Source organism: Dunckerocampus dactyliophorus, chromosome 20, assembly GCF_027744805.1.
Source record: "Dunckerocampus dactyliophorus isolate RoL2022-P2 chromosome 20, RoL_Ddac_1.1, whole genome shotgun sequence".
In the NCBI taxonomy this organism is placed as follows: domain Eukaryota; kingdom Metazoa; phylum Chordata; class Actinopteri; order Syngnathiformes; family Syngnathidae; genus Dunckerocampus; species Dunckerocampus dactyliophorus.
Genome location: NC_072838.1, coordinates 9,927,734 through 9,952,315, shown reverse-complemented (window position 1 = coordinate 9,952,315; position 24,582 = coordinate 9,927,734). Strand labels below are relative to the sequence as shown.

General features: G+C 41.8%; 1 protein-coding gene across 2 annotated transcripts; it reads left to right on the top strand.

The window, feature by feature from the left end:
* Nucleotides 1-226: 226 nt before the first annotated feature.
* Nucleotides 227-23,550, top strand: ago4 (argonaute RISC component 4). Of its 2 annotated transcripts, none has more exons than XM_054764081.1 (19): nucleotides 227-439; nucleotides 7,855-8,026; nucleotides 8,096-8,216; nucleotides 8,485-8,666; nucleotides 9,005-9,141; nucleotides 9,832-9,966; nucleotides 10,055-10,142; nucleotides 10,242-10,389; nucleotides 10,477-10,596; nucleotides 11,882-12,010; nucleotides 15,987-16,120; nucleotides 16,254-16,438; nucleotides 16,542-16,701; nucleotides 17,206-17,377; nucleotides 17,556-17,699; nucleotides 17,809-17,943; nucleotides 19,351-19,452; nucleotides 19,687-19,886; nucleotides 20,073-23,550. In XM_054764081.1, the coding sequence occupies exons 1-19, from the start codon at nucleotides 421-423 to the stop codon at nucleotides 20,179-20,181; spliced, it is 2,592 nt and encodes an 863-aa protein (XP_054620056.1). In that variant the 5' UTR covers nucleotides 227-420; the 3' UTR covers nucleotides 20,182-23,550. The 2 variants fall into 2 exon arrangements, with proteins under 2 accessions (XP_054620056.1, XP_054620055.1); XM_054764080.1 differs by having other exon boundaries at nucleotides 11,882-12,043; nucleotides 15,972-16,120.
* Nucleotides 23,551-24,582: the final 1,032 nt, after the last annotated feature.

The following is a 24,582-nucleotide window of genomic DNA, read 5'->3' as shown; positions in this document are numbered from 1 at the left end:
ATACATTGCTATTTATCATTTATCTATTTATCAGCATTCCTCTGTTTTTGTAATAATTTTAATAGGGGCCACCTACGACATATAAAGATGACAATCTCTATTGGTATTTATATTAGTTATAGATTTGCTATTATAGCGTACACTGGCGTCATCAAAGTTTTATTTGCGCTCGATGGTTTCACGCATGCGCACAATGAGGCTGAGGGCTTCTTACTAGCGCATGCGCAGTTACAAAATCCCCAGAGCCAGAAGCGACAGTATCAGTAGTTCAGGTCAGCCAGCCCAGTCAGCAGCACTCGGCGCTGTCTTTTATTCCTTTTTCTTAAATTAGCCACTTTAAGCTTCGCGATACCGCCCCCAATTTCAGCGTCGGTACGGAGCCGCCAGGCCGGGACAGAGTCGGAGAGAGAGGCCTCGGCAATGGAAGCGCTCGGACCCGGTAAGGAAGCAGACAAATGAGAGGGGGGCGCTGAGGGAGCGTGAGCCTCGCATGCGACTCGTGTGCTCAGGTGTGCCACTTCACTGGGGGCCGCGGCTGCAGTGAGGCCTCGACGCGCTCGCGACCAAACACACCGAGGCCCACCCCATGTGTCTCGTAGCGTGACAATATTATTGTATTATATTTACGTCGAATCTGTGTGTGTTGTGTGTGCGTGTGTTATGCGGGTACGTCCGTGTGCTTTTATTTATGTGAGGCACGCACGGCTCGTCGTGTCGGAGCTGGTATTGTGTGAGTGGGGATTTAACTAGGACCTTCCTTTCTCCCTCCCTCCCTTCCTTCCTCCCTTCCTTCCGCGTCGTGGTGTGTTTACGTTGTTAATACACGACACGCGTTTCCATTTAAATCAAAACTACGACATTTTAGCCCGGTGACACTCACGAATCTTGTCGATATTTTGCGAACTGTGCCACATGTGTTACACCCAAACCCTTTCATTTTGAACGGTCGCCATCAGGGACGTTGTGTCTCAGTCCAGGATTGCTGATACAGGGAAGAATGGGAACCAAAAATGAATGCAAGAATGGAGATCTGAAAGTGACTTGGTAGTGATTCATCATCGTTTGTGTTATTGCGACTCTGCTTGGCTAGCAGCCATGCGCATGTGAGGACACAGCGGGGACTGGATGGATGGAAGGATGGATGGCGCTTTTAGCTATCACGGTTGCAGGCATGTTCGGTATTAACGTCTGCTATATGATAACAAAGCCACTTACCGGCAGTGCAGTCATCTTAAGGATGCTTGCACCCACAAAATTATGGTTTTACACAAATAGAAACACCTTCTCTTGTTTGTGATTTTGTAACAATTAGGCGCTTTGAATGAGATCATATCACAATTTTCTGCAAAAACACTACGTTTGCATGCACTAAAAAGAAAAACAAATCACAATTATTGGCTAAGTGGATCATGTTCCGAGGAACGCTCAACACACGTAGACTATGCGATTGGAAACCAGATCCCTCTTGCATGTGTACACTTGGATCGATCGATCATCGGAGCCGGCTTTCTAGGCATGCGCCAGTCTCACCAACATTAAATTCACAGGAGAAGATGACAAACCAGAGGGAGGGGGCTGTTTATTCCAGGGCTGTTCAAACCTTTTCCAGGGAAAAATTGAAGGATGCAAGGGTCAGGTTAACACATTCTGTGCATTAACGATGCTAAAACCAACCCAATGTAGGTCAGTAAATACTAAGCTAATGGAACCAAACACCAACATTTTAGCTTTGTTTTAAAGGTGGCAAAGCAAATGAGTGTAATATATATAATAATAATAATAATAATAAACCTAATTAATAATGAATTATTTCATATTTAGAACATGCAGAGGGCCAGCAAAAAATGAGCTGCCGTCTGCAAATGGTCCTCGAGCCACACTTTAGACACCCCTTTTTTATAGTTTTATAAATATAGGTTTACATGCAGAAAACAATTGAAAATGCATATAAATGACGAATGAAAGGGCTAAATGAACATTTAATGTGACTTACCTTGATTGAAGATTTGATTGTTGACAAAGATGACTGAGGCAGCAAGATCCACACGGACACCACCTTTTGTGTTTTTCTATGACTTGTGCCTTGAATTCCATAGTATTTCTCACATTCTTCATTAAAATGCTGGCACTTGCAACTTTGTTCGGCTCCATTTTTTAGTTTTATTTTGCAGCTGAGACTTGTGGCGTAGCTGTGTTTGATGTCCTAGACAGGCGATGGACCTGGTGGACACTGATTTCCAGTTCCGGTGTCCATGCTAACACTCTGCCGACTAGAATGCTTTGTGATTTAAAAATGCAAAAATACACAGAAGGACTCATGTAGTGATTTGCGCCATATTCAGGGTTCCTACACAAGCATGGAAAAGTATGGAATTTGATTTGATACATTTCCAGGTCTGGAGAAGTATGGAAAATGAAAACTCCAGTGTCAAAATATGTGTTTCCAAGGCTGTTAGCACTGTTCAGTTTTCTAAAAGATGCAAGGTCCAGGTCATTATATTCTCAGGGTATTGAATTGATTATTTGCAACTGGACTATACGGGTTGTCTTAGAAGCCTCTCATCTGAGCAGGCTTCATCAGTTTATGCTCAATGACTAGGTGGGACAAACACTAGTCTGACGAGGTAGGACAGCCCAATTCTGAGGCAAAGCTAATAGGTCTTCTTTCATGGACGACTAAGGAAAAAATATTCACATTTGAGAGGCTGAAGTCGGAGGATATTTACAGTTTTAAATAAAAAAACAATGACTCGAATAGCAAAATAGTTGCTGATTAATTGTTGCAGCTCTGTATTTACTGAGTATGGAAAAAGTATGGAATTTTGAAATTTCGAATCCATAGGAAGCCTGCATCCTGTATGCTATCCAAGAAATGTACGTGAACCAAGGTAAAATATTAGCGACGTAAGCCGGAAAATACTCTAACCGAGGATCCACTGTAGAGGTGAAATCATCTGCTTAATCAAACTTTATTAAGTGATGTAAAAATCATACAGTATGTCCAGATACATCAATTCAGATAACAACATTTAGTCCACAAATTAAAAACAATTTCCTGCCTAGCGGCAAGTTTGTGGATCAACACATTTGCGTTTTTTTTTTCTATGCCCATAACCATAACCAAGCACCACAACCGCCACAGCCAAAGTGCATTTAAACACACATTAAAACGTTACCGCCTGCACGTAAATTCTGTAGGAAGCTTTGCCATTTGACCAGACGCAGCTATTGACATGCAGCCACCTCTCTCTCTACCCACGAGTGAACTTCCTGAAATGACCACAATCACCCCATAGCATATTGAAGACACGCAGAGTTTGCCGAACGAAAGAGTGCACGTAAACTGGAGCTTCACATAAGCATGAAAGTGGAGCGACTGCACATGCAAACGTACTGACTGTTGGTTTGCTTTTTGTCCACAAGCAAGCGGAGAAGAGGGGTGCAGAGAGAATGATGGTAAATGTTTAAAAGGTGCGTGGCCATACAAGATTTTATCAGACTCTCCAGAATTGTCATAGCTTGGGAATTTTTCTTCTAGAGATGCAGTGTGGTACCTTTTTATTTATTTATTTTTTTTTGGATATACTGTAAATATCCAAGGTGATGGACAGTACTGCTGACATCATTAAGTGCACCTGCACTCTACTACTACTACTGATCATTTAATTTTGAATTGACAAAGATAACATACCGCTTTAATAGTTTGTTTTTGTGGTTGTGGTTTGAATGTCGTCTAATATTATTATGCCCTACAAAAATAATAATGTTCTGTTTTTAATACCGGTCTGGCAGTAGGATTTGACATTTACACGTTGTACATTAAGTGTCAATGAAAACTGCGTATGATTACTTTTGGGGCCAATATTTGCACGGCTCTTGTACCGGTTCTCAGTGGGTTTTGCGAATGTGACTTCTAGATAAAGTATGTGGTTATGTAGTTGTGTCAGGAAGTGACACTGACGCAAGATTGCGAGAGCAGGTTAGTCCTGCACTTTCACTATCTGGGATTTCTCCAGTTACAGGAAAACGATATTGGTTATTTCCACAGTACTTCAGTGATATACAGGTACCAGAAAACAGAGTGCTCAATGAAGAAAACGAATAATTCAGGTAAAATAAACTTTATTTAACCCACATCGGGGAAATTCCACTGTTGCAGTGTGAAATTTACACATAAACAGGACAAAAATAACGTGGCTAGAAAAAAGGAATGAAAGAATAATTACAATACAATAAAAGTAAGTCATAAATATTATAACACACATATTGCACACAGAGCACACTAGGGATTTTTTGTTACTGTATACAGACAATTGTTTAGAAGACAATTTTGTCTTCTAAAGTGTCATTAGTGGTTCTGAGTGAACACACAAAGCCTCAATGCAAACAGTTGAAGCTTTTCTACAGTCCAGTGCAATTTCTTAATCCAAGTATTTGCAGGTGTGGGCGTCCATACACTGCCCGCTCAGTCTCTGAGTCATCATCAGGCCCAGCCATCATCCTCATGCTCCGTACAGTCCCAACTGCCCTACTGCATGTTCACACTGTAGTTACCAGAGACACATTTAGCATTAGTAGACTTTCTACCGCGACACTGCAAAGTAAATGCTAGACAAAAATCAAACCGTCTTCATCCCTGTGCCCATGCAATTGGAATAATAACTGATGTAAAGTGTCAACCACATTGGACGAAGCTGGTCTACGAAGATTATAATAAACAGTGTAAAGATTTAAAATAAAAATAAAAACATTCTAAGAAGAACATACATCTTCTCCATTGTTGTCCTTTTGTTTACTTTGTCACAATTCCTCTGTGAAGGTTCCATGATGTCACCTTGTTACCTGGCTCTCCTGCTGCGCCTACTCACCCCATAATGGAAACACCAACCAGATTACTGCTTTTGGGAAACCTGACTTGTTTGTGGTGATCTTTTAGAATCCAATCTGATTCTTTCACAGTAAATACATAGACAGCAGGAAGACTTTTTTTCCCCTTCCTTTGTCTAACTTGGTATGTGGAGATAAGTTGGTTTTCCTTTCTTTCTGAGGAGGCCAAAGTCTTTTATTTTATGGTGATGCATGGACTCATTATTGGGGTGCAGTGTGTTGAGTCATTTTATGACTTTCTAAGTGTAGCGGTGTGACAGCTGAAGAGGCAATACATAGGTACAAGCTCCTTTTTTAAAGGATAACCCCAAACTCCCTGTGCTTCATGCCCATGGGAAACAAGTCTGTATTGTTTGTAGTAACAAGTCACTATTTATTGCAAGAGCACTGAGTGACGCTTCCTAATTATTTGTCAATGTTGAATAGAGCAGCCCTTTATCTTTAAACTCCACTGTAAACTTCAGCTTTACAGATACCATGTATATGCTGCAGGCATTATGTGTTGTGGAAATTACCTCTGCTTCCATAGTTTGCAGTATCAGATGTAATAGTACAGGACAGGGAATTCCAGCCACCTCGTGGCACTACCTGTCTTTTTTGTTTTTCCCTCGACGGGGGAAAAAGAGGAGGCACTGATTGGTGGGGGATGTGGCGTTTATTTGTTCAGATGGCAATTCATTGAGGCATGGTGTCTATTAGAGCCGAGGTCACTTTTTGAAGCAATATGATCAATTGTGAAGAACATTTACAAATGAGATACTGATAGTGACACTGAAAAGGAAATAGTATGAGGTGACCACAACGGAAAAAGTGTTCAGACTTGTCATGCAAGGATTCCTGCGTACACCGCTGGCATGCAACACTGAAACTCGTATACTGTACATATACAGTGGAACCTCTGGTTTTTGTACGCCCCAGTTTTTGTAGGATTCGGTTTTTGATGCAAATTATTGCCAAAAATGTCTTGGCTTTTGTACGGCCGAACCTCGCGCATAACAAACTAGCCCGCGTATTATTCTGTAGAAGCATCCAGGCGTTAGTGACTCAGTCTGCTGTTAAAAATGCATAGTGGTTCTTTTAAGAGTTGGGGAACTATAGACAGATTCTGGCCAGGGAATCCTTTACTCATCTTTTATTTTGTGCGTGTGGTCTATTTGTTCATAGAACGCACTCAGAACAATGAATACCTCCGTATCGGTCTCCTTTCTTCCTCCACTTTAGCGCTGTGCGCCCTGCGCTGATGATGCGTTCAAGTGCAATGCATATTTGAGTGTCAGTCTGTGCTTTTTTTTTTTTTTTAATTGAATACAGCAGCAAATTAACCCACCAAGTGCAAGTTCCAGAACTTTGACAAAGAGGATAAGAAACACTGGTGAATTCAAGAAGGAAGTCATAATAAAGTACGAAGGTAGCGTCTGTGTTACAATAGAATTGTAATGTAAAGATTCCCAGTTTAACATAGGTTGCAGGCGGAATGCATAACAGAAAGTGAAAATGCATAACAGAAAGGGCCAGTGTGTGTAATGATGATTTTACCTTCTGAAGTTTTACAATAAAGTTCAAGTGAGCAAGTATACATCTGTAATGTCTGCTCTTTAAAGTTAGGTTTGGAACAGAGTATGACTGAGGCAATGCTTACCGGTAATTGAGAACAAGGCAAAATATATGCAAACTAACCCTGCAGTACACGAAGACAGGAAGGATTACTCACAAGTTGACATTCACACAAAGCTAACAATAGGAAGGCAGCAATCAAACTACTGCTACTACGATGGAGGAGTGGTAATGGGGAGAAGGGGGAGTAAATTTGGGGCCCATGCTTGATAGGGGCATGCAGGCAAATGTGTTTATGAGAAGCAATGGGGCCCCGATTGTCTGTGCTCTCGCGCCTCACTTGCTAACTGGAGCGTGTGGCTGCATGGAGTTCAGCAGGACCCCCACGGTCCTTTTCGCTGTCAGTTGACAAAAGCATTGAGCAGTCTCCCCAACCTCCTTCAATACCACCTACGCTGATGACGATGGTGGGTGTGCGCGCGTAGCCAATGAATTCAGAGTAATCCTATACAAAGCGGTCAAGTACAATTTAGGCAGGGCTACGAATGAAAATTCCATCACCCTGCCATTTGAATGTAAATAAGTATTGATTGGAGATGAGTCAGTATCTGGAGGAGGGAGCTCTAATTCCACTGACGGCTACAGCATCCACATCATAAAACTTAGCTTGCACTCTACCCTAATTCCACACTGGAATAAAACAAAGATTGGGGGCATGTTGTTGAGGAGCACACAATATAGGGCAGCATCTTGCTGTTTTGGCACAGTGCCAGCATAATGATGTAATGTGGGGGTCCTACTAAAAGCAATATTCCCCAGTCCCTGCAAACGGATGACTCTGTGCTTCAAAAACTGCAAAAAATGTGCATCAACGCAACCTAATGAAGAAAACATGCATAGGTGACTAATTATTGTATGTATAGTAAGAGGTGTGCGCTATATGTAACGGTAATCCCATACTCGGCGCGGCACCCCTCCATATGGCCCTGCTGCTGTCTGTCTGAGAGGAGCTTGGGCTTTGTCTCAATGTTTGGGGTGGACGCCCTTGTATGTCTGGGTGGAGCTGGGGGTGGGAAGGATAATTGGGGGGTGATTGTTTAGTCAGCCTTTGGTTGACCCATGTGGGTCAGGGGCCAAAGCTGTGGATCAATCAGGGTGCCTGTGTGTTTCGGTTCATTCATGCAGGTGACACTGATGAAACTGTTAACAAGCCTGACATTGTGCCTCAGATAAATGATACTTTTTGTGTGGATGCTTTTAAACAAGAATCTGTGCTAATCCATTCACTTTCTTACATTGTGATGTGCAATGTGTCAACATTTATTGAGACGATGAGACAATTCTGTTTTCCCAAGAGTAATCAATATTCAACTAACTGGGAATTGAGCAATGTTTTCCTCCTACTGTTTCCAGGCCCTCCTGCCCCTACGTCTCTGTTCCAGCCTCCGCGGCGTCCCGGCCTTGGCACGGTGGGGAAACCCATCCGGCTCCTGGCCAACCACTTCCAAGTGCAGATTCCCAAGATTGATGTCTATCACTATGATATCGACATCAAGCCTGAGAAACGGCCACGGAGGGTCAACAGGTAAATCTTCCCAAACGTATTGCATTTAATGATCCAGTGTTTGATGTTTGTTTTTTTCTGGTCTTCCAGAGAGGTAGTGGACACCATGGTGCGGCACTTCAAGATGCAGATCTTTGGAGACCGACAGCCTGGTTATGATGGGAAGAGGAACATGTACACAGCACATCCACTGCCAATCGGGAGAGATAGGGTTGGTATCCCAAACATACCACCTTTTTTTTTTTTAAATTTATTTTGTATTTTTTTCACAAAGAATTAAAAAAACATCTTGGCTATCAGCAATGATGCACAGTTAATTCATAAGTGTGTGTTCTACTGAATAACCTTCTAGTTTGTCAACTGATTCACAAAATTATCACTGTCTGTGCCCTTTTGGTATTTATTGCCTCTCTCGCTGCGTCACCCACTCAATCAATTTCCCTCTACTCAAATCTCACCCTCTCCTCTATGGTTGCTAGGTGGATCTGGAGGTGACCCTACCTGGCGAAGGGAAAGATCAGACTTTCAAGGTGTCTTTGCAGTGGGTGTCTGTTGTCAGTCTTCAGATGCTGCTGGAAGCCTTGTCCGGTCACCTGAATGAGGTGCCGGAGGACTCTGTTCAGGCTCTGGATGTCATCACACGGCATCTCCCTTCCATGAGGTCTTTTATTGACTTATTTCTCTGCACTTTTTTTCCCGGTATCTATGGCTCGATTATTGCTTTTCGTGTTTTATCAAGCTTTGACCCAATTTCCTGCAATCTTGCATCCTGATCAAATTTGATTACACGCCATAATGGATGCATTTATTGCTTTACTGTGGCTGCAATTTCTTTGAAGGCTTTCCTTGTGTATTTATTTATATTCATATATTTATATTAATTATTTATGTTAAAAAATACACATCTGCTACAACTTTGGATGTAATTTACAGACTGATACGAACTTTTTATTCAAGATGATTCCTTTTTGAGATTTTTTTTGTCTTTTATATACTCAGATACACTCCAGTGGGGCGTTCATTCTTTTCCCCTCCTGAGGGCTACTACCATCCTCTGGGTGGAGGCAGGGAGGTGTGGTTTGGTTTCCATCAATCGGTCCGTCCTGCCATGTGGAACATGATGCTCAACATCGACGGTAAGGCAGTGCTGCGGCTCATTGTGGGCGACAGCACTGTAAAAAGTACCACTTCAGTAACTTTGTCTCAAACACGTGAACAGTAATATGCACCAATGTGTATTTTTGAATACTGAAAATTGCACTTTAAGTTGCGAATGTAATATTGTAGTCATTTATAACTGAGAATAATTCCTTTATAGTTTCTCCGGGTATTCCGGTTCCCTCCCACATTCCAAAAACATGCATGTTAGGTTAACTGGCGACTCAAAATTGTCCATAGGTATGAATGTGAGTGTGAATGGTTGTTTGTCTATATGTGCCCTGTGATTGGCTGGCGACCAGTCCAGGGTGTACCCCGCCTGTCGCCCGGAGTCAGCTGGAATAGGCTCCAGCATACCCCCGTGACCCTAATGAGGAGAAGCGGCATAAAAAATGGATGGATGGATCATTCCTTTATGCTTACTTGAAGTACTATTTTGAAGTACTATTTCTACTTTGTTTAGACTCCAAGCTGTCTTTAAGCCTACTAAAAGCATCTGTACTGCAGACACACTTGCTACTGTATGTCAGTGCTTTTTCCTGCCAGTTCGAGAGGAGCCCTTGCCCGGCCTGTGATAATTCATGCATGAAATTGTTCTGCTCATAGTTATTAATTAATGGGGACCGATGAATAATGTGCTCTCTCTCTTCCCTCCCTCCTGAACCTAGTGTCGGCCACTGCTTTCTACCGTGCTCAGCCTGTGATTGAGTTCATGTGCGAGGTGTTGGATATACAGAACATCAATGAACAGACCAAACCTTTGACTGACTCGCAGCGGGTCAAATTCACCAAGGAAATAAGAGGTGAGTGACATTGTAGTGGCACACCGTGGTTTCAACTCGAAGAATCCTGCATCATTCTGTAACTCTTGTTTTGTTTGTGTTTTGACAGGCTTGAAAGTGGAGGTGACACACTGTGGTCAGATGAAGAGGAAGTATCGGGTGTGCAATGTCACTCGCCGACCAGCCAGCCACCAAACGTACATATGTGCACTCCTAGCTTCCACCGCTGCGGGGACATTTCGTGCTGTACCAAAATGAATTCTTAAAGTTTATCCGCATTGTGGGTTTGTTCACAGGTTCCCCTTACAGCTCGAGAACGGCCAGGCCATGGAGTGTACCGTGGCTCAGTATTTTAAGCAGAAGTACAATCTGCAGCTCAAGTATCCACATTTACCCTGTCTACAAGTAGGACAGGAACAGAAGCACACTTACTTACCATTGGAGGTGAGGAAAGACCATGTCTGCTCCTAAACATCAAAGTCAATTCAATATAGCTTTAAGTGACAACTTTATTACCCCTCCCTGCTGTAGGTCTGTAACATAGTAGCAGGCCAACGCTGTATCAAAAAACTGACCGACAACCAGACATCCACCATGATCAAAGCTACAGCTCGCTCTGCCCCTGACCGACAAGAAGAGATCAGCAGACTGGTGAGTGAAGATCTTGGCGGCCTCCTCTTGGTGTTGATCTTTTGATTTCTTTGTCAATCACTTTATGGGATCTATAGAATCGATGTGAAAAAATAGCAAGAATTTTTCCCAAATGGATGTAATTACTTGCTTTCTTTGTCCTCTGTCCGCCTTATCTTGTTTTTGGGTGCAGAGGCAGGTCAAATACAGCACTTGAGATGCCAACATAGTCCAAAAATCTAATTTCTTACATGCCTGGCCCTGAGTGGGCTTTTTCATGAAGTTTTCTTAAGTCTTTAGAGCATGGCTATGATCACCAAACATGAGAACAATCTTCTCTTGCATTTGTTGGTTCCTTTCTTGATGGAAGACGTGCTCAGACTTTTGAAGTTCTGGGTTCTCCTGACATCAGGACATGGACATGATACTACCTCTAATCTGCTAGATGGGCCTGTCCCGTGCATATGCCCACCACTTCAGAGGGACAGCTTTGTATAGAAAAAAAGCAGGCTTTACTGCACTTCTTAAAATAAAGCCTGATACTCTGCCAACTATTTATCAGCTACAGCCCAGATTTCATGTTTCTCATGTGTTACGTTCAAGTGCAGCGTTGGTCTAGGGTACTTTTTTGATTTATATACATGCAACAGTTGGGTGCTTTTTTTTCCTGAGTTAATGCCATTCAAAAGACAATTAAAATGTTTTAAGCTGACATTATTATTATTATTATTATTATTATTATTATTATTATTATTATTAGAACTATTAGATATTTTTGCCCAATATGTTTTATGGTGGAAATACAGTAAACAGAGCAGTGGTTTTCAACTGGTTGGTCAGGACCCAAAATTCGTCTTTGCCTGGGGACAAAAAATAATGTAATGACCAATGTCTATAAATGTACCACGTTCTTGTCTGCACTATTTGCTTGCTACGCTGCTGTGAAGTGTAGGCCATTTTTTCTGGGCCACTGTCAAGCTGGAGTGGGAGAGGAAGGACAAAGTGGAAGATTAATTAACAAGCCGGGTATCTGACACACAGCTGCTGATATCTGCTGGAGAAGACCGTGCCATAAAGAGAGCGTGTCAGTGCTACAGCTCACTTTGTGTTAAACAGTCCCTTTTTTTAAAATATGACATCTATGGGAAGAGTTTGAACAATTTCCGCAATTTGGGTCACAAGATGTCACCAGTTGAGAACCACCTAATTAGAGGAGGCCTGGTGGGATATGTTGTTCTTAACCTAATACACTTGTTTCTTTTCTCCTTTGCTTCTTTTGTTCTAATCTCCTCCTCACCTTGCCCAGGTCAAAAGCAACAGCATGGTCGGGGGCCCGGACCCGTATCTGAAGGAATTTGGCATTGTGGTTCACAATGACATGACCGAGGTTACAGGGCGAGTGCTCCCAGCGCCCATGCTTCAGTATGGGGGCCGGGTGAGTACAGATACAGGGAGGGACTGTGGCAGGGTGAGTACCGGGCAGGGGTTGCACTCTGGGGTCACCAGAACAGGGTGGGGAGTGGGGTCATCAGAGTGAATGTTGAGCCACAGGGCTTTTCTCTTCCAGGTTTACAGGGGTAGGCTTATCAAGTTATTGAATTTAATTATTAATGAATTAAACAGTGTTATATGATTTCTAACAGCATGCAAAATATTCCTTACAAACTAACTAGTGCTGCAAATTGTGCTGCTCTTCGTATTAACTAGACCTGTACGACCTGGAACTAGCCCCGAGTGGAAATCCTGTGGTGCAGGTCAGCAGTCTTGGTGTGAAGTCATTCGATTACTCCCTTTCTTTGTTGACAAAGCATTTGGTACATACAATGATAATAGACAGTGGAGATATACACTACATGTTGCGTTCCCTGGTGTTTGGGGGAGGGATAGGAGGAAGAGAGAGAAATGAATGTCTAATCACGGAAGACTGCTGATTCACCCACTGAATCTCAATTCAGCCATTTGGAAAATTGGGGGATTGATGCTAAAAACTGCTGTAAATGTTTTTGTGCTGACCCATGTGGAAATTGTATGGCTGGATTATTTGCATCCACTGCAGCCTGGATCCATATTTTAAAGACACCATTATCCTCACCGTGTTTTCTGGTTGGAGAGGCTGAATAGGGATTCAAGGATCGTGAATGTGTTGCTCCTGGGATGTCGACGAGACTTGTAGTCGCCCAGCACAATGAGTGTCCAGCTGTAAAATCTTTTTCAAGTCAATGGAGTAGCAACTTGGCCTTCTGACAGGAAATGCGACACCCTGCACTTGTGCTGACACATGAAGGAATCCTTATCTGTTTGTATTAGTGTTTTGACAAATTTCTCATTTTGTGCTGCGCTCCATGTGCAGTTCTTCACATTTGATTGCCCTAAAAGCTCAGCACAGCTCAATAGAACAGTTGGCCATTTGCCACCTGGGACAGCAAGTCTAATCGGCTTCCAGTGAAATACCTTTAAATGTAGACTGTTTAAAGCCTTTCCCATTTCTCTCCTCACTCCAAATGAATGAAATACATGCACTTCATTGTAAAACTGCATGTGGCGTTTGGCTTATATGCATTCTTGGAGCACACAATGCTTATTCATTGAAGATGGGAAAGGCTTTTTGTCTGTAACATGCTCTGTGATTCACATTACCGACCTGATCCTGGACTGAAATCCCCTTGTGTGTTCCATTAAGTTTAAATCAGTCAATTAGAATCTATCCATTACACATGATTTGCTACTACATGACCCAAGTAGTTGCTTTTAAGCCTAGTATGCTGCTAATAGTCTTTGGTAAAGCTTGTTAACTGAATAAAAAGCTTCCCTTTTGGATTTGTATGTAAAAAACACTCTTGATTTAGGAGCACTCAAATCTCTTTCAAGAGATTTGGTGTCCTACAGTACTTTTTTCATGTGTCAGGGGTGTCCAAACTGCAGAGAAATTTAAGCTTTTAGGGGGTGCACTTTGATACATTTTGTAGATTAAAGATGCTCAAACCAATCCAATGTAGGTCAATATAACTACAGCCTTGTTTACACTTGCACGCACTTTGTCCCCGCAGAGGTACGCAATTTTGTGTGCCAATGAGTAAATTGGTTGTTAACAGGTGTGAAGTATGTGTCAGTTGTGCGGGGCTGCGTGCCAGTGCATGAAGAAAATGTTGAATATTTGCGGCACGCATAATTTCCTTGAACTAGTCGCAATCGCACCGCAACCTACATTGTATGTGCAGGGGCGGACTTACCATGAGGCAAACAAGTTAGGTAATTGCCTGTTACCTAGTGCCCCGTGATTTCCAGGGGCCCTCTAAAAGTCTCATAAAAACTGATTATTGATGTTTTTGTTCGATTTGATTTAAAATAGGGCTGCGGGCCAAAAATGGCCCCTTGGCTGCACTTCGGACACCCCAGATGCATGCCCTGAATCTTACACAGTACGCAGTTAGTCAGAAATCATTTGAAAGCTGAGCACTATACCTTGTTTGAATTTGACGACTTTTCATTTCTGTGCACAGAGAGACAACAAACAAATTAAATGAAAACAATGTGCAGTGGATCCCCGCATATTCATATAGGCTTTATTTTTTGGCGGAATTCCCCCAAATTTGGTAATGAGTTATAATTATGTGATTATCAATCATCAAATGTCAGCATCATACATAATTGAATAATACAGAATACAGTACATGTTGGCGTGAGGTTTTTATTGGCTGATCACTTTTGGTTGTACCTTGTACTTCCAGCCAGTGGCGCCACATCCACAGGAAAGGAGCAAGTCACTTGGAACTTATAGCAAGTTGATGCTCTGTGGCTATTCTATTCGTCATCGTTCATTAGTGATCAGGATCTACTGTATACATTTTGCAATTTAAAATGCATTAATAGAGGTAAGATTGAATTGTGCTTCAATACATTGAGCTTGTTGGTTTTCTTAGTCACAAGTGAACAATGCCAGTTGAAGATATGGGCGGGGCTCTGGAACTGAATCTAATAATTACAGTAGTCACTTTTTTTTGCAAATGTTTATTTGAAATCGGAAGTCAACCTCAAGCTAGGAGAAGGATTTGGAATGGGAGGAGCTATCTGGCGTAACGTATTTTGGAGCCTTAATGCAGCAGCAATACCCAGGTTTTTACTGGTGTCCAAAATAGACATTTTTATGGGCATCCCAATTACCGTGTTTTCCAGACTATAAGTAACACTTTTTCCATAGTTTGGTTGGTCCTGCAACTTATAATCAGGTGTGCCTAATGTATGAAAATGTTTATACAGTCCTCCCTCGCTCCATCGTGGTTTGAACATCACTCCCTCACTCTATGGCGTTTTTCAAAAATTAATCGATGAATTACCGCTATGTACTCTTAGCCTAAATTAAGCATTTTCAAGCATAAAAATGTTAAAAATGAACTAAAATACAATTACAGTTTAAGGGAATACGGGATGTTTATTAACTGTAGTTTACACTGGCCACTGTGTCACTAGCAACACGCACCAGACTTAATTGCCAACGACAGGCTTTTATTATTTTATAATTATCTGACAGCAGGCACAATAATAACATAACGGAAGTCATAATAATCATCATTATCGTCATCAAAACGCGAGCTACGGTTCTGGCCATACTCCAGCTATAAATCAACTCTGAATCGCCGACGTCACTTCCTGTTCACACACCCGGAAGATATTTATTGAAACAAGCACGAGTCTGAATTACGTCTTAAATGGCTTTGTTTGTCTGATTATATCTAATATATTGGGAAATATGAGAGTAAATGTGACTATAGGGGTGTTATTTCATGTCCAGAGGGCTCTAATAATGGTAAAAATTGTATTTAGAAAGTAATAAACAGATTTTTTTATGCTTTTAAGTAAACAAATGTCATTTATTAATACTGAATCCTACTTTGCAGAAATTCACTTGTCTGGAATTCATACTGACATGAACAAAGGGTTGAACATTACCGTTGACAACTGCAAGAGAGCGCTCTAGGCTTGCGACAAGGACAGTATATTCGGTGACGTGGAATGATATCGGTAGGGAGCTTGGTGAACTTGCTTACTGTTCTTGATCTTGAATTTGGTGAAATACATGTCTAAATTAATGCGACTTTTTTTTATTTTTTTCCCCTCCTCTTCATGACTCATTTTTGGACTGGTGCCACTTCTACTATGGAATGACACATAGTCTGGAAAATATGGTACTGGCATTTATTGCTGTTTGCGAGTAGTCTCGGAACGTAACACCCACGAATAGCGGGGATCTACTGTATTCATAATTCCAAGAACAGTCAACGTCATGATTTACCAAACTGTAAAAGGGTAGCATGTGGATATCTTGCCATTTATTTGATGTGTAGACAGTGTACCTTGTGTATTGGCTCCTCTTACCGGGGGGTTGACTAAGAGTGTAGGGACTCTCTCCGCAGAATAAAACTGTGGCCACGCCCAATCAGGGCGTGTGGGACATGAGAGGTAAGCAGTTCTACGCTGGAATTGAGATCAAGGTCTGGGCTGTGGCCTGCTTTGCGCCACAGAAGCAGTGCAGAGAGGACCTGCTCAAGTAAGTCAGAGCAATTTTACTAAGAACTAATACTTGAAGATGCACTTAGTACTTTTTTTTAATGCACACTTGCAGGCTCATCTACATTGTTTGTGATTGCTGGTCACTAATGACATTGGATTGTTTTGGCTAGGAGCTTCACTGACCAACTGCGGAAGATCTCAAAGGATGCCGGGATGCCCATTCAAGGCCAGCCATGTTTTTGTAAATATGCCCAAGGAGCGGACAGTGTGGAGCCCATGTTCAAGCACCTTAAGATGTCTTATGTGGGTCTCCAGCTTATTGTGGTCATCCTGCCTGGCAAAACGCCCGTCTATGGTAAGCAGGTGCAAGCATTCTGCATTTAACATCATAGTGCATGGGGCAAAAGAAATATGTTCTGTTGTCTTGGATTGTAATTTGCTGTATTCTTCCCACACAGCCGAGGTAAAGCGAGTGGGAGACACCCTCCTCGGCATGGCCACCCAATGTGTTCAGGTGAAGAACGTAGTCAAGACCTCCCCACAAACTCTCTCCAACCTCTGCCTCAAGATCAATGCCAAGTTAGGAGGCATCAACAACGTCCTGGTTCCCCACCAGAGGTTAGAATACTTCTGAATTCTTGTGGTTTGAATATCTTTGATGGGTTGGATGTCTAGTATGTTTATGCTCTGGTACTACAGAGCAATATGAGGTAAAGTAGTAATAAGCATTCATTTCGAGGGATGATTGATAATATTGGCATAAAATTGGACTATATTTGTATAGTTTTTTTCTGCTGATAATGGATTGCCTTTGGATTGTAAATATGCAATTTGCAATGAAAGTGCTGGTTATGCGAGGGGTGGAGTACGGCGGAGTTCCTTTTAATACTTTGAATCTAATGTTTTATTCATGCTGTGGTTATGCGTGACATGCTAATTTTGAGCCCAGTTTATAATTTCGCTGATTGTGTTTTGTTCAGAGAGTCATACTTTTCACTTTACTTTGTTGTTATACGGATGTTTGTACAACACAAATGTGCAGCTTCCCAAATTGTATCATTGCCATCTCTAGACATTGTTGGTTAAAATACCATTGATTTTCTGTTTTTCTGTCTTATTCAGGCCCTCCGTGTTCCAGCAGCCTGTCATCTTCCTGGGTGCAGATGTCACACATCCTCCAGCGGGTGATGGGAAGAAGCCATCCATTGCGGCTGTGGTAGGCAGTATGGACGGCCACCCCAGCCGTTATTGCGCTACAGTGCGAGTCCAGACGTCCCGGCAAGACATGTCCCAGGTTTCTATATCTCAATGATTTGCAATATGCTTGAGGAAAAGTGTACTATTCTGTAAGGACAGGGCGCTAGATGCAAGTGCATTTCATCGTGCAGAGCTTATCGCTGTAATATTTACTTATAACAGAGATATTTAGGTCTTCCCGCCCTTCCTAAATGACACATTATGGTCCCTTTTAGGAGCAGCTCTTCAGTCAGGAGGTCATTCAAGATCTGACCAACATGGTGCGGGAGCTGCTGATCCAGTTTTACAAGTCCACGCGCTTCAAGCCCACACGCATTATCTATTATCGCGGTGGCGTGTCTGAGGGCCAGATGAAACAGGTGCCATATTATATGCATCTATAGGCAATACCGTTTTGCTCATTTGGATATTCCAGTTTAGTGTTTTCAGCCTACCTCATTAATTTGTGGGCTTTTTGTTCATTCTTAGGTAGCGTGGCCGGAGCTCATAGCCATCAGGAAGGCGTGCATCAGTCTGGAGGAAGACTACCGACCCGGAATCACCTACATTGTGGTTCAGAAACGTCACCACACCCGTCTTTTCTGCTCTGATAAGGCTGAGAGGGTCTGTATGGCACAATATTCATATTTATATAGATTATTGTATTTTCCGGGTCATGAAGAGGGGAAAAAACACAAATCACACTGGACTATAAGTTGCATTTATTTAGAAGTCTATTTCACAAGATTCAAGACCAAGAACATTTAATTTTGAAAGTTATTCAACTACACCACATGTATCAATGGGGGGCCGAAACACTGCAGCTTTTCTCTCCAACCAGTTTCTCAAGAAGGTGATTTTAATTGATGAGCTCCTTACCTCAAATCGAAGGAGGTGTTGATCATTAAAATCACCTGCTTTTGTGATCGGCTGGAAAGAAAACCTGCAATGTCTCAGCCATCCAGGGCATGAGTTTGACACCCCTGAACTACACAATAGCAGAACAACAGGCTGAATAGGTGTCCAGTATGTTACCGTAACACAGTAAGTTATTCAACTATGAAATAGCATAAAGAGTGATTCCAAAAGCAAGTTAGTAACACATCACTAAATCCATTGAATCCTTCATCCTTGGTTGTCACCAATCTAGAGCGCTCTCTTGTGGCTGTTGACAGTAATGTTCACTCTCCTTGGTTCAGGTCAGTATGTATTAACATTTAAAAACATGTTAAATTATATTTTCATTAGGGCTGTTAAATGATCAAACATTTGAATCTAATTAATCATGATTAATCACCATTTTTCCGCTATGTGGGAAATAGTGTTCCCTCGTTTGTCGTGAGGTGTTCCCTCGTGTTTTTTTGTTGTTGTTTTTTTAACAATGATTATTAATGTTTTAAGGCTGTAAAACCCCTCACCATACACTTTTCTCAAGCAGACATTAACATTTTATCACATTTCTCTCCTGTTTAAACACTCTGAAAGAAGTTCAAACATTTGTTTGAATTTTAACAATCAACATGAAATTAAGTCACTCACACGTATTTTTTCTCGGCCTGGCGTTGTTCAGCTGTACTGTAGCATTGTTGTATCCTTGTTGAAACATATTGCTGCAGTCCTCCTCCTTCGAACCGAAGATTCATTTACAAGCTAGCTAGCGATAAAACAGGAGACACGCAAGGTGTCACGAAGGAGATTGATTGACAGTGGTCTACAGCCAATCAGAATGCAGCAAACAATGGGTGGTGTAGACAGCCCAGCGAGGGAGGAGAGAGACTCAACTTCCCACAATGCAGTTCTTCTTAAAGAGCCAGGCTCCACCTGTAACAGCATTCATACATCATACGTGAACCGCAATAGAGCGAAGGAACTCTGTTTGCCCATTTTGCTGTATTGTTTAAAGATAAACAGGAATCAAGCAAACTATGGAGGAAAAAAAAGTACAACTTATAGTCCGGAAAATATGGTACGTTCTTACATACACAACACCCAAGTTTTTAAACTTGCCTACTGTATATGTGTCCCTTCCAGGTTGGGAAGAGTGGTAACGTACCAGCTGGCACCACTGTGGACAGCACCATTACACATCCGTCCGAGTTTGACTTCTATCTGTGCAGCCATGCTGGGATTCAGGTGTGAGACAGTCCATTTGTAGATGATACTCTTAAAGCGTACTTAAGAGTACATTTATTATTGAATGACTATGTGGTTTGGCATAAAAGAGTCATTTATAATGCAATGGAATGATTACATTGCTTTTGGATTTCACTGCTGCACTTGCTGCATTATTAATACGCAACTTTTAAGTGATTGCAAGATGACAAATAAGGGAGTTGAATGTAAAAAAATGTTGTCACATTTCCTCAGGGAACCAGTCGTCCGTCCCACTACCACGTCCTCTGGGATGACAACTGTTTCACGGCCGACGAACTGCAGCTCCTCACTTACCAGCTGTGCCACACTTACGTCCGCTGCACGCGCTCAGTCTCCATCCCAGCACCGGCCTACTACGCCAGGCTGGTGGCTTTCCGTGCCCGATACCATCTGGTGGACAAAGACCATGACAGGTGAGGAAGCGAGACGGTGATTCGGTCAGTGTTTATAATTGCAATGGAACCAGTTTGTTTATGTTGACAACCCTTCTATGTCGACCAACTAATCAAGTCCTGGTCCACCGTGTTCTTTTTTAATAGAATTTGCCTGTAATGGATGATTGCGAACAAAACCCAAATCAACCTTGTTTTGTTTTGCAGTGCTGAGGGCAGCCATGTGTCCGGCCAAAGTAATGGTCGCGACCCTCAAGCTTTGGCCAAGGCGGTTCAGATCCACTATGACACCCAGCACACCATGTACTTCGCCTGAACTCGCCAGTCCATCAGCCAGTTCACACGTGGACTTTCTCCATCCTGTCTATTATTACCAGTCTCTTTTCTTTTCCTTCTCGTCTCGTCTTTCTTATCATACTCACTTTTCATATTTCCAAAATCTGCACCAAAACGGCTCTTTGACGGGATTCTGCCGTGTCCCGACGTCCAGTAGTAGCGTTTGAACGGAACGAGCCCCATCCGGCGTTCCCTGTCGAGCCGCCTTTAACCAGCAATCTAGCACTGCAAACCCCAGGGGTTTCCAATGCACAGAAGAAAATGAAATGAACCATACACGCATACTATTAATTGAGCCATTATTTTGCGTTTTTTTTTTTTTTTTTTCTTATCTGAATGTCTGCACTCGTGTTTTTAAACATACACTGAGCAATGGAGTGTTTTTGGCACTGCCTGTGTCAACGCACCTCTTTCGCTCTCCCAGCTAAGCAGGACTCTGATCTACTTTTACCTCAAAGCCCATCAGGGCAAAATCTGTCACAAGGTCTTGGGTTTTATTGGGTGGTGGGAAGGGAAATCTACATGAAGAGATGGAGGGGGCTGACCTTTTGAGAATGATATATATATATATATATATATATAAATATATATATATATTATATTTTTTTCCTTTTTATGAGCGTGTGTTTTAACCTTTTCTCCTTCAGTCTTTTACAAATGAGGTGACCTGGGTGTCCATACCCATTAATGCTTTTCCCCCCCCCCCATCTTTACGAAAGAGTATACAGTGAGCGTGTGTGTGTGTGTGTGATTGTGTATCTCTGTATATACATGTACCTTTTTGTTTGTGAGTTGGCGTGTTTGTGCGTGCACGTGCTTTCATGGCAGGCCACTGAATTGTAAAGGGAAATTGAGGAGATAACTGCTGTAAATGCCTCAGATTTGTTGTTTTTTCTATTCACACATACAGTACATATAAACGTATATTTACATCTCTAGAGCAGCTTTGAGAGACTTTAAACCGGCCTCGTAGAGGATGTGGTGGCTATTTCTAGCAGTCCTGGGTCACTTATGAATTGAAATCCTTTTAGTTACACTTAGAATATGATTAGCGGGGGGTTTGGCTTGATGAAATTCCAGTTGTAAGTGACATCGGTTGTCATGTAGCAGTGAGGACTGGGTCGTGACGGGTTGGAAGGCATTAGACGCGGTGGTTGGTCTTTTTATTTTTTTGGACCTTTTTAGTATCATACTGCTGGACATTCATTATATTTTTTTACCTTAAGTAGTCATTTCAAGGGCCACAAACCAGATGTTTTCTTTTGTAGGTCTCCTTTGCAGATACTGGCCAATTCATTGCACTGACCCGGGACGTGAGGCAAGCAACAGAGGGCACTCTCGATCTCTATTACCTTTATGCATTTATACATACGAATCAACAAAGCAGATTTGTAAAGTTTTAATATAAGACGTTTTGTGGTTATCTTAAAAACTGTTGTTTAGAATTTAGTGCTATCGTTGTTGTTATCGTTGTTGTAACTATTGTGATTTGAAATGTTAGAGTGAGCGTCCAGAAATGGTAGTTTATGGGCTGCACGTCAGGAGGAGGGTGGAATTTTGTTGTAGCACCCCAGCTAATGGTGAGAAGACCCTGGATGGATGAACTGATGCTTCCTTTGTTGGTCCAGGGACGATTGGGGCGTTTGTGTAGCACTCCAGAGTGATGACAACAGATCTGCCTGTGTGTGTGTCACTCTGCTGGTTTTGACCAGATAGATGGAGACAATCAGGGATCGTAATTGTAGTGAAGCTAGAGTGGGCGATTTTGTTTTTAAGCGGTCTGCGATAGGCGATGAGATCAATTTCCTAACGTTTTTTTATTACTCTGTGTGTATTTCAAGTGTACCCTTCTTTAAAAGTCTTTACTAGCTAAGTGTTTGTTTCTTATTCTCATGAATTTTTAACACTGGATTGAACGAACAATCACAAAAACACTCATTAAATCACCTCTTGCCTCCGGTAGTTGCACAGGCGGCGCGGCCCCAACCGGGGTGTCGCTTTTTGGATAGACGAGAGTCGGAGGGGAAAAGGGTCGACGTTCACGCCTCGTCAGGGGGGCACAGCTCGGCATAAAACCCTTTTGTAATAAACCACCCGTAAAGCAGCAGGTTTATTATGAATGAGTTTGAGCACCTACCTGTCGAAGGCGTGCGCGTTGGCGTTGTCCACATATTGCATGCGATACGTCTCATCACGTGCACTCGTCTTTATGAAGCAAAGTGGTTTCATGTTCATCTGGTCTGCAGAATTGAAGCTCAAGTTTGATTTAAACTAAAATGTGCTTTTTTCGCAAAGCAATATAACCAAGTTCTACTGTCAAAATGTGGAAAGACAAAGCTGTAACTCTTAGCATTGTGGGGTTTTTTTTGTTTTTTTTGCTCTGCTATTGTCCCTGTATTTTTTTTCATGTGTTTTTTAATTTGCTTGTATCAATCAGTGGGGATGTGCATTTGGTGGTATAGTTACGTAGGCTTTTAGGTGATTTTCTTTAACTTTGCTCGCCTGCATGCCAGACTATTAAAACAAAAAAAGAGGAAAAAAAACTTTTTGGAATCATATTTATGATAAAGAAGAAGAAAAAAAAGTATAAAGGCTTTTTGGTGTAAATGTTTATCACTCTGTTGGGACTGTTTTAGGCTAGCAATATCTGTTATCAATCTCTTAATGTGTTTTTAAAGATTTCCCCACACAAATGTCAATAATTTAGTGTCTGATAAAGAGGTGTGGGGTCTGCTCTTCAGGTCGTGTTCAAATACAAACGAGGTACTTTCTTCGGACACGGACCCGTAGAAGACCAAACCCATGTCCTCCTTGCCAGGCTACAGTAGTGAGCGTCCATATTGTCTCCTTCTTCCTGGTTTCTACCTGTGGCCAAGCCTCCTTTTTCGGGGGGAAGGACGGGGGGTTGGGTCGGTCTCTCCTGTCTTGACGGCAACCCCCACAAAAGTCACAAAAGAGTTACCTCTTTCACTGTTAAAGCTCTCTCTCTCCAATGGGGAGAGCATGAAATGGAAAAACTTTAAAATTCCTTACACTTTGATATATCACTATCTTAAAGGAGTTCGAGTATTGTATGATTTTTTTTTTTTTTGGCGGTAGGGGGTCATTTTAGCTCTGCTCTACAATTTTTAATAGCAATACAAAGGATTGGAAGGCTTCAATTCCTGAATGGAGCTCCAATCCTTTCTGAGCAGTAAAGGTGGAGCATGTTATAGACCCGCCCCTTGCATTGGGCCATTCACACGGTATTGCTATAAGAAATGCTGAAATACTTTTTGTTTTAGCCTGCAGGGAACTCTTGTGTTAATGTGCAAAGTAATAAATTGGTATTTTATGCCTTTAACATTGATTGTGTCTGTCTTTCTATCATTTCTCTGCTACGGCGCTCCCTGCACCTCCCATTGCTGTAAAACAATACAGTTGTCCCTCACAAATTCGCACTTTGAACAAAAATATATTAATCAGTGCTGTTTTGTGGTCAAATACGGCCTACTAGTAAAAATAATATGCATATTTAAACAAATTTTACATTTTTGGAGCCTAAATTAAGCATTTTCAATCTTAGAAATGGCCAAATGAATGAAAATACAAACAAGATATTCAGAAGTCAAAGACGTTGGAATGATATGTAGTATTCTACACTGGTCACTAGGTGTAAGTAATATTATATTGAGACAATAGCCACTGCAGGAAGTATTGTACACAAAGTAAAAAACAAGGAATTTCCCCAATGCTAACATGTGAGTCTATATTACATCTTGTGTATGCCTTATGTCTCTTATGTCTACTATATTGGGTAATACAAGCGTAAAGGTGACTATAGGGGTGTTATTTCATGTCTAGAGGGTTCTAATGATGTTAAAATGTACTTAGAGCTTCTAACTACAAAAACATTTGATTTATGAATAAGGAAACCCACTTCACTGATTATGGTGGGATATGGAGATAAACTGTGATAAACAAGGGATTACGATATGTCCAAAATAGATGTTTTTATGGGCGTATCAATTATTCATAACCCCCGTGAATAGCGGGGATCTACTGTATTTGTGATTTGTGCTTTGGTGTTGTGGTTGTGTTGACATCCATGCGTCCTAATGTGACTTCACAGGGTAAGGGCCAAATTGGGGGCCTAAACAAAACCCATGCCCTCTGCTTTATAAGGCAGCAGCCTGGTACCATTACACCACCAGGGCGTAGAAGGCGAGCAGGTGAACTATGCCATTGTCAATCACGAGAGATAAGTGTCTGACTACTGGGGTTATTTTTTCCAATTCCTAATTTATTTGAACAACCAATTACAATATACCATGTGACATATACGCTTAATTCTTTTAACAATATGCATGACATTCAACGCTTGTAAACACGCACCCACCCA

Coding starts and splice junctions, on each gene's coding strand:
- ago4 (XM_054764080.1), top strand. Junction 8,027..8,095: donor CGGCCACGGAGGGTCAACAG/GTAAATCTTCCC, acceptor CTGGTCTTCCAG/AGAGGTAGTGGACACCATGG. Junction 12,044..15,971: donor CAGGGAGGGACTGTGGCAGG/GTGAGTACCGGG, acceptor CTAAGAGTGTAG/GGACTCTCTCCGCAGAATAA.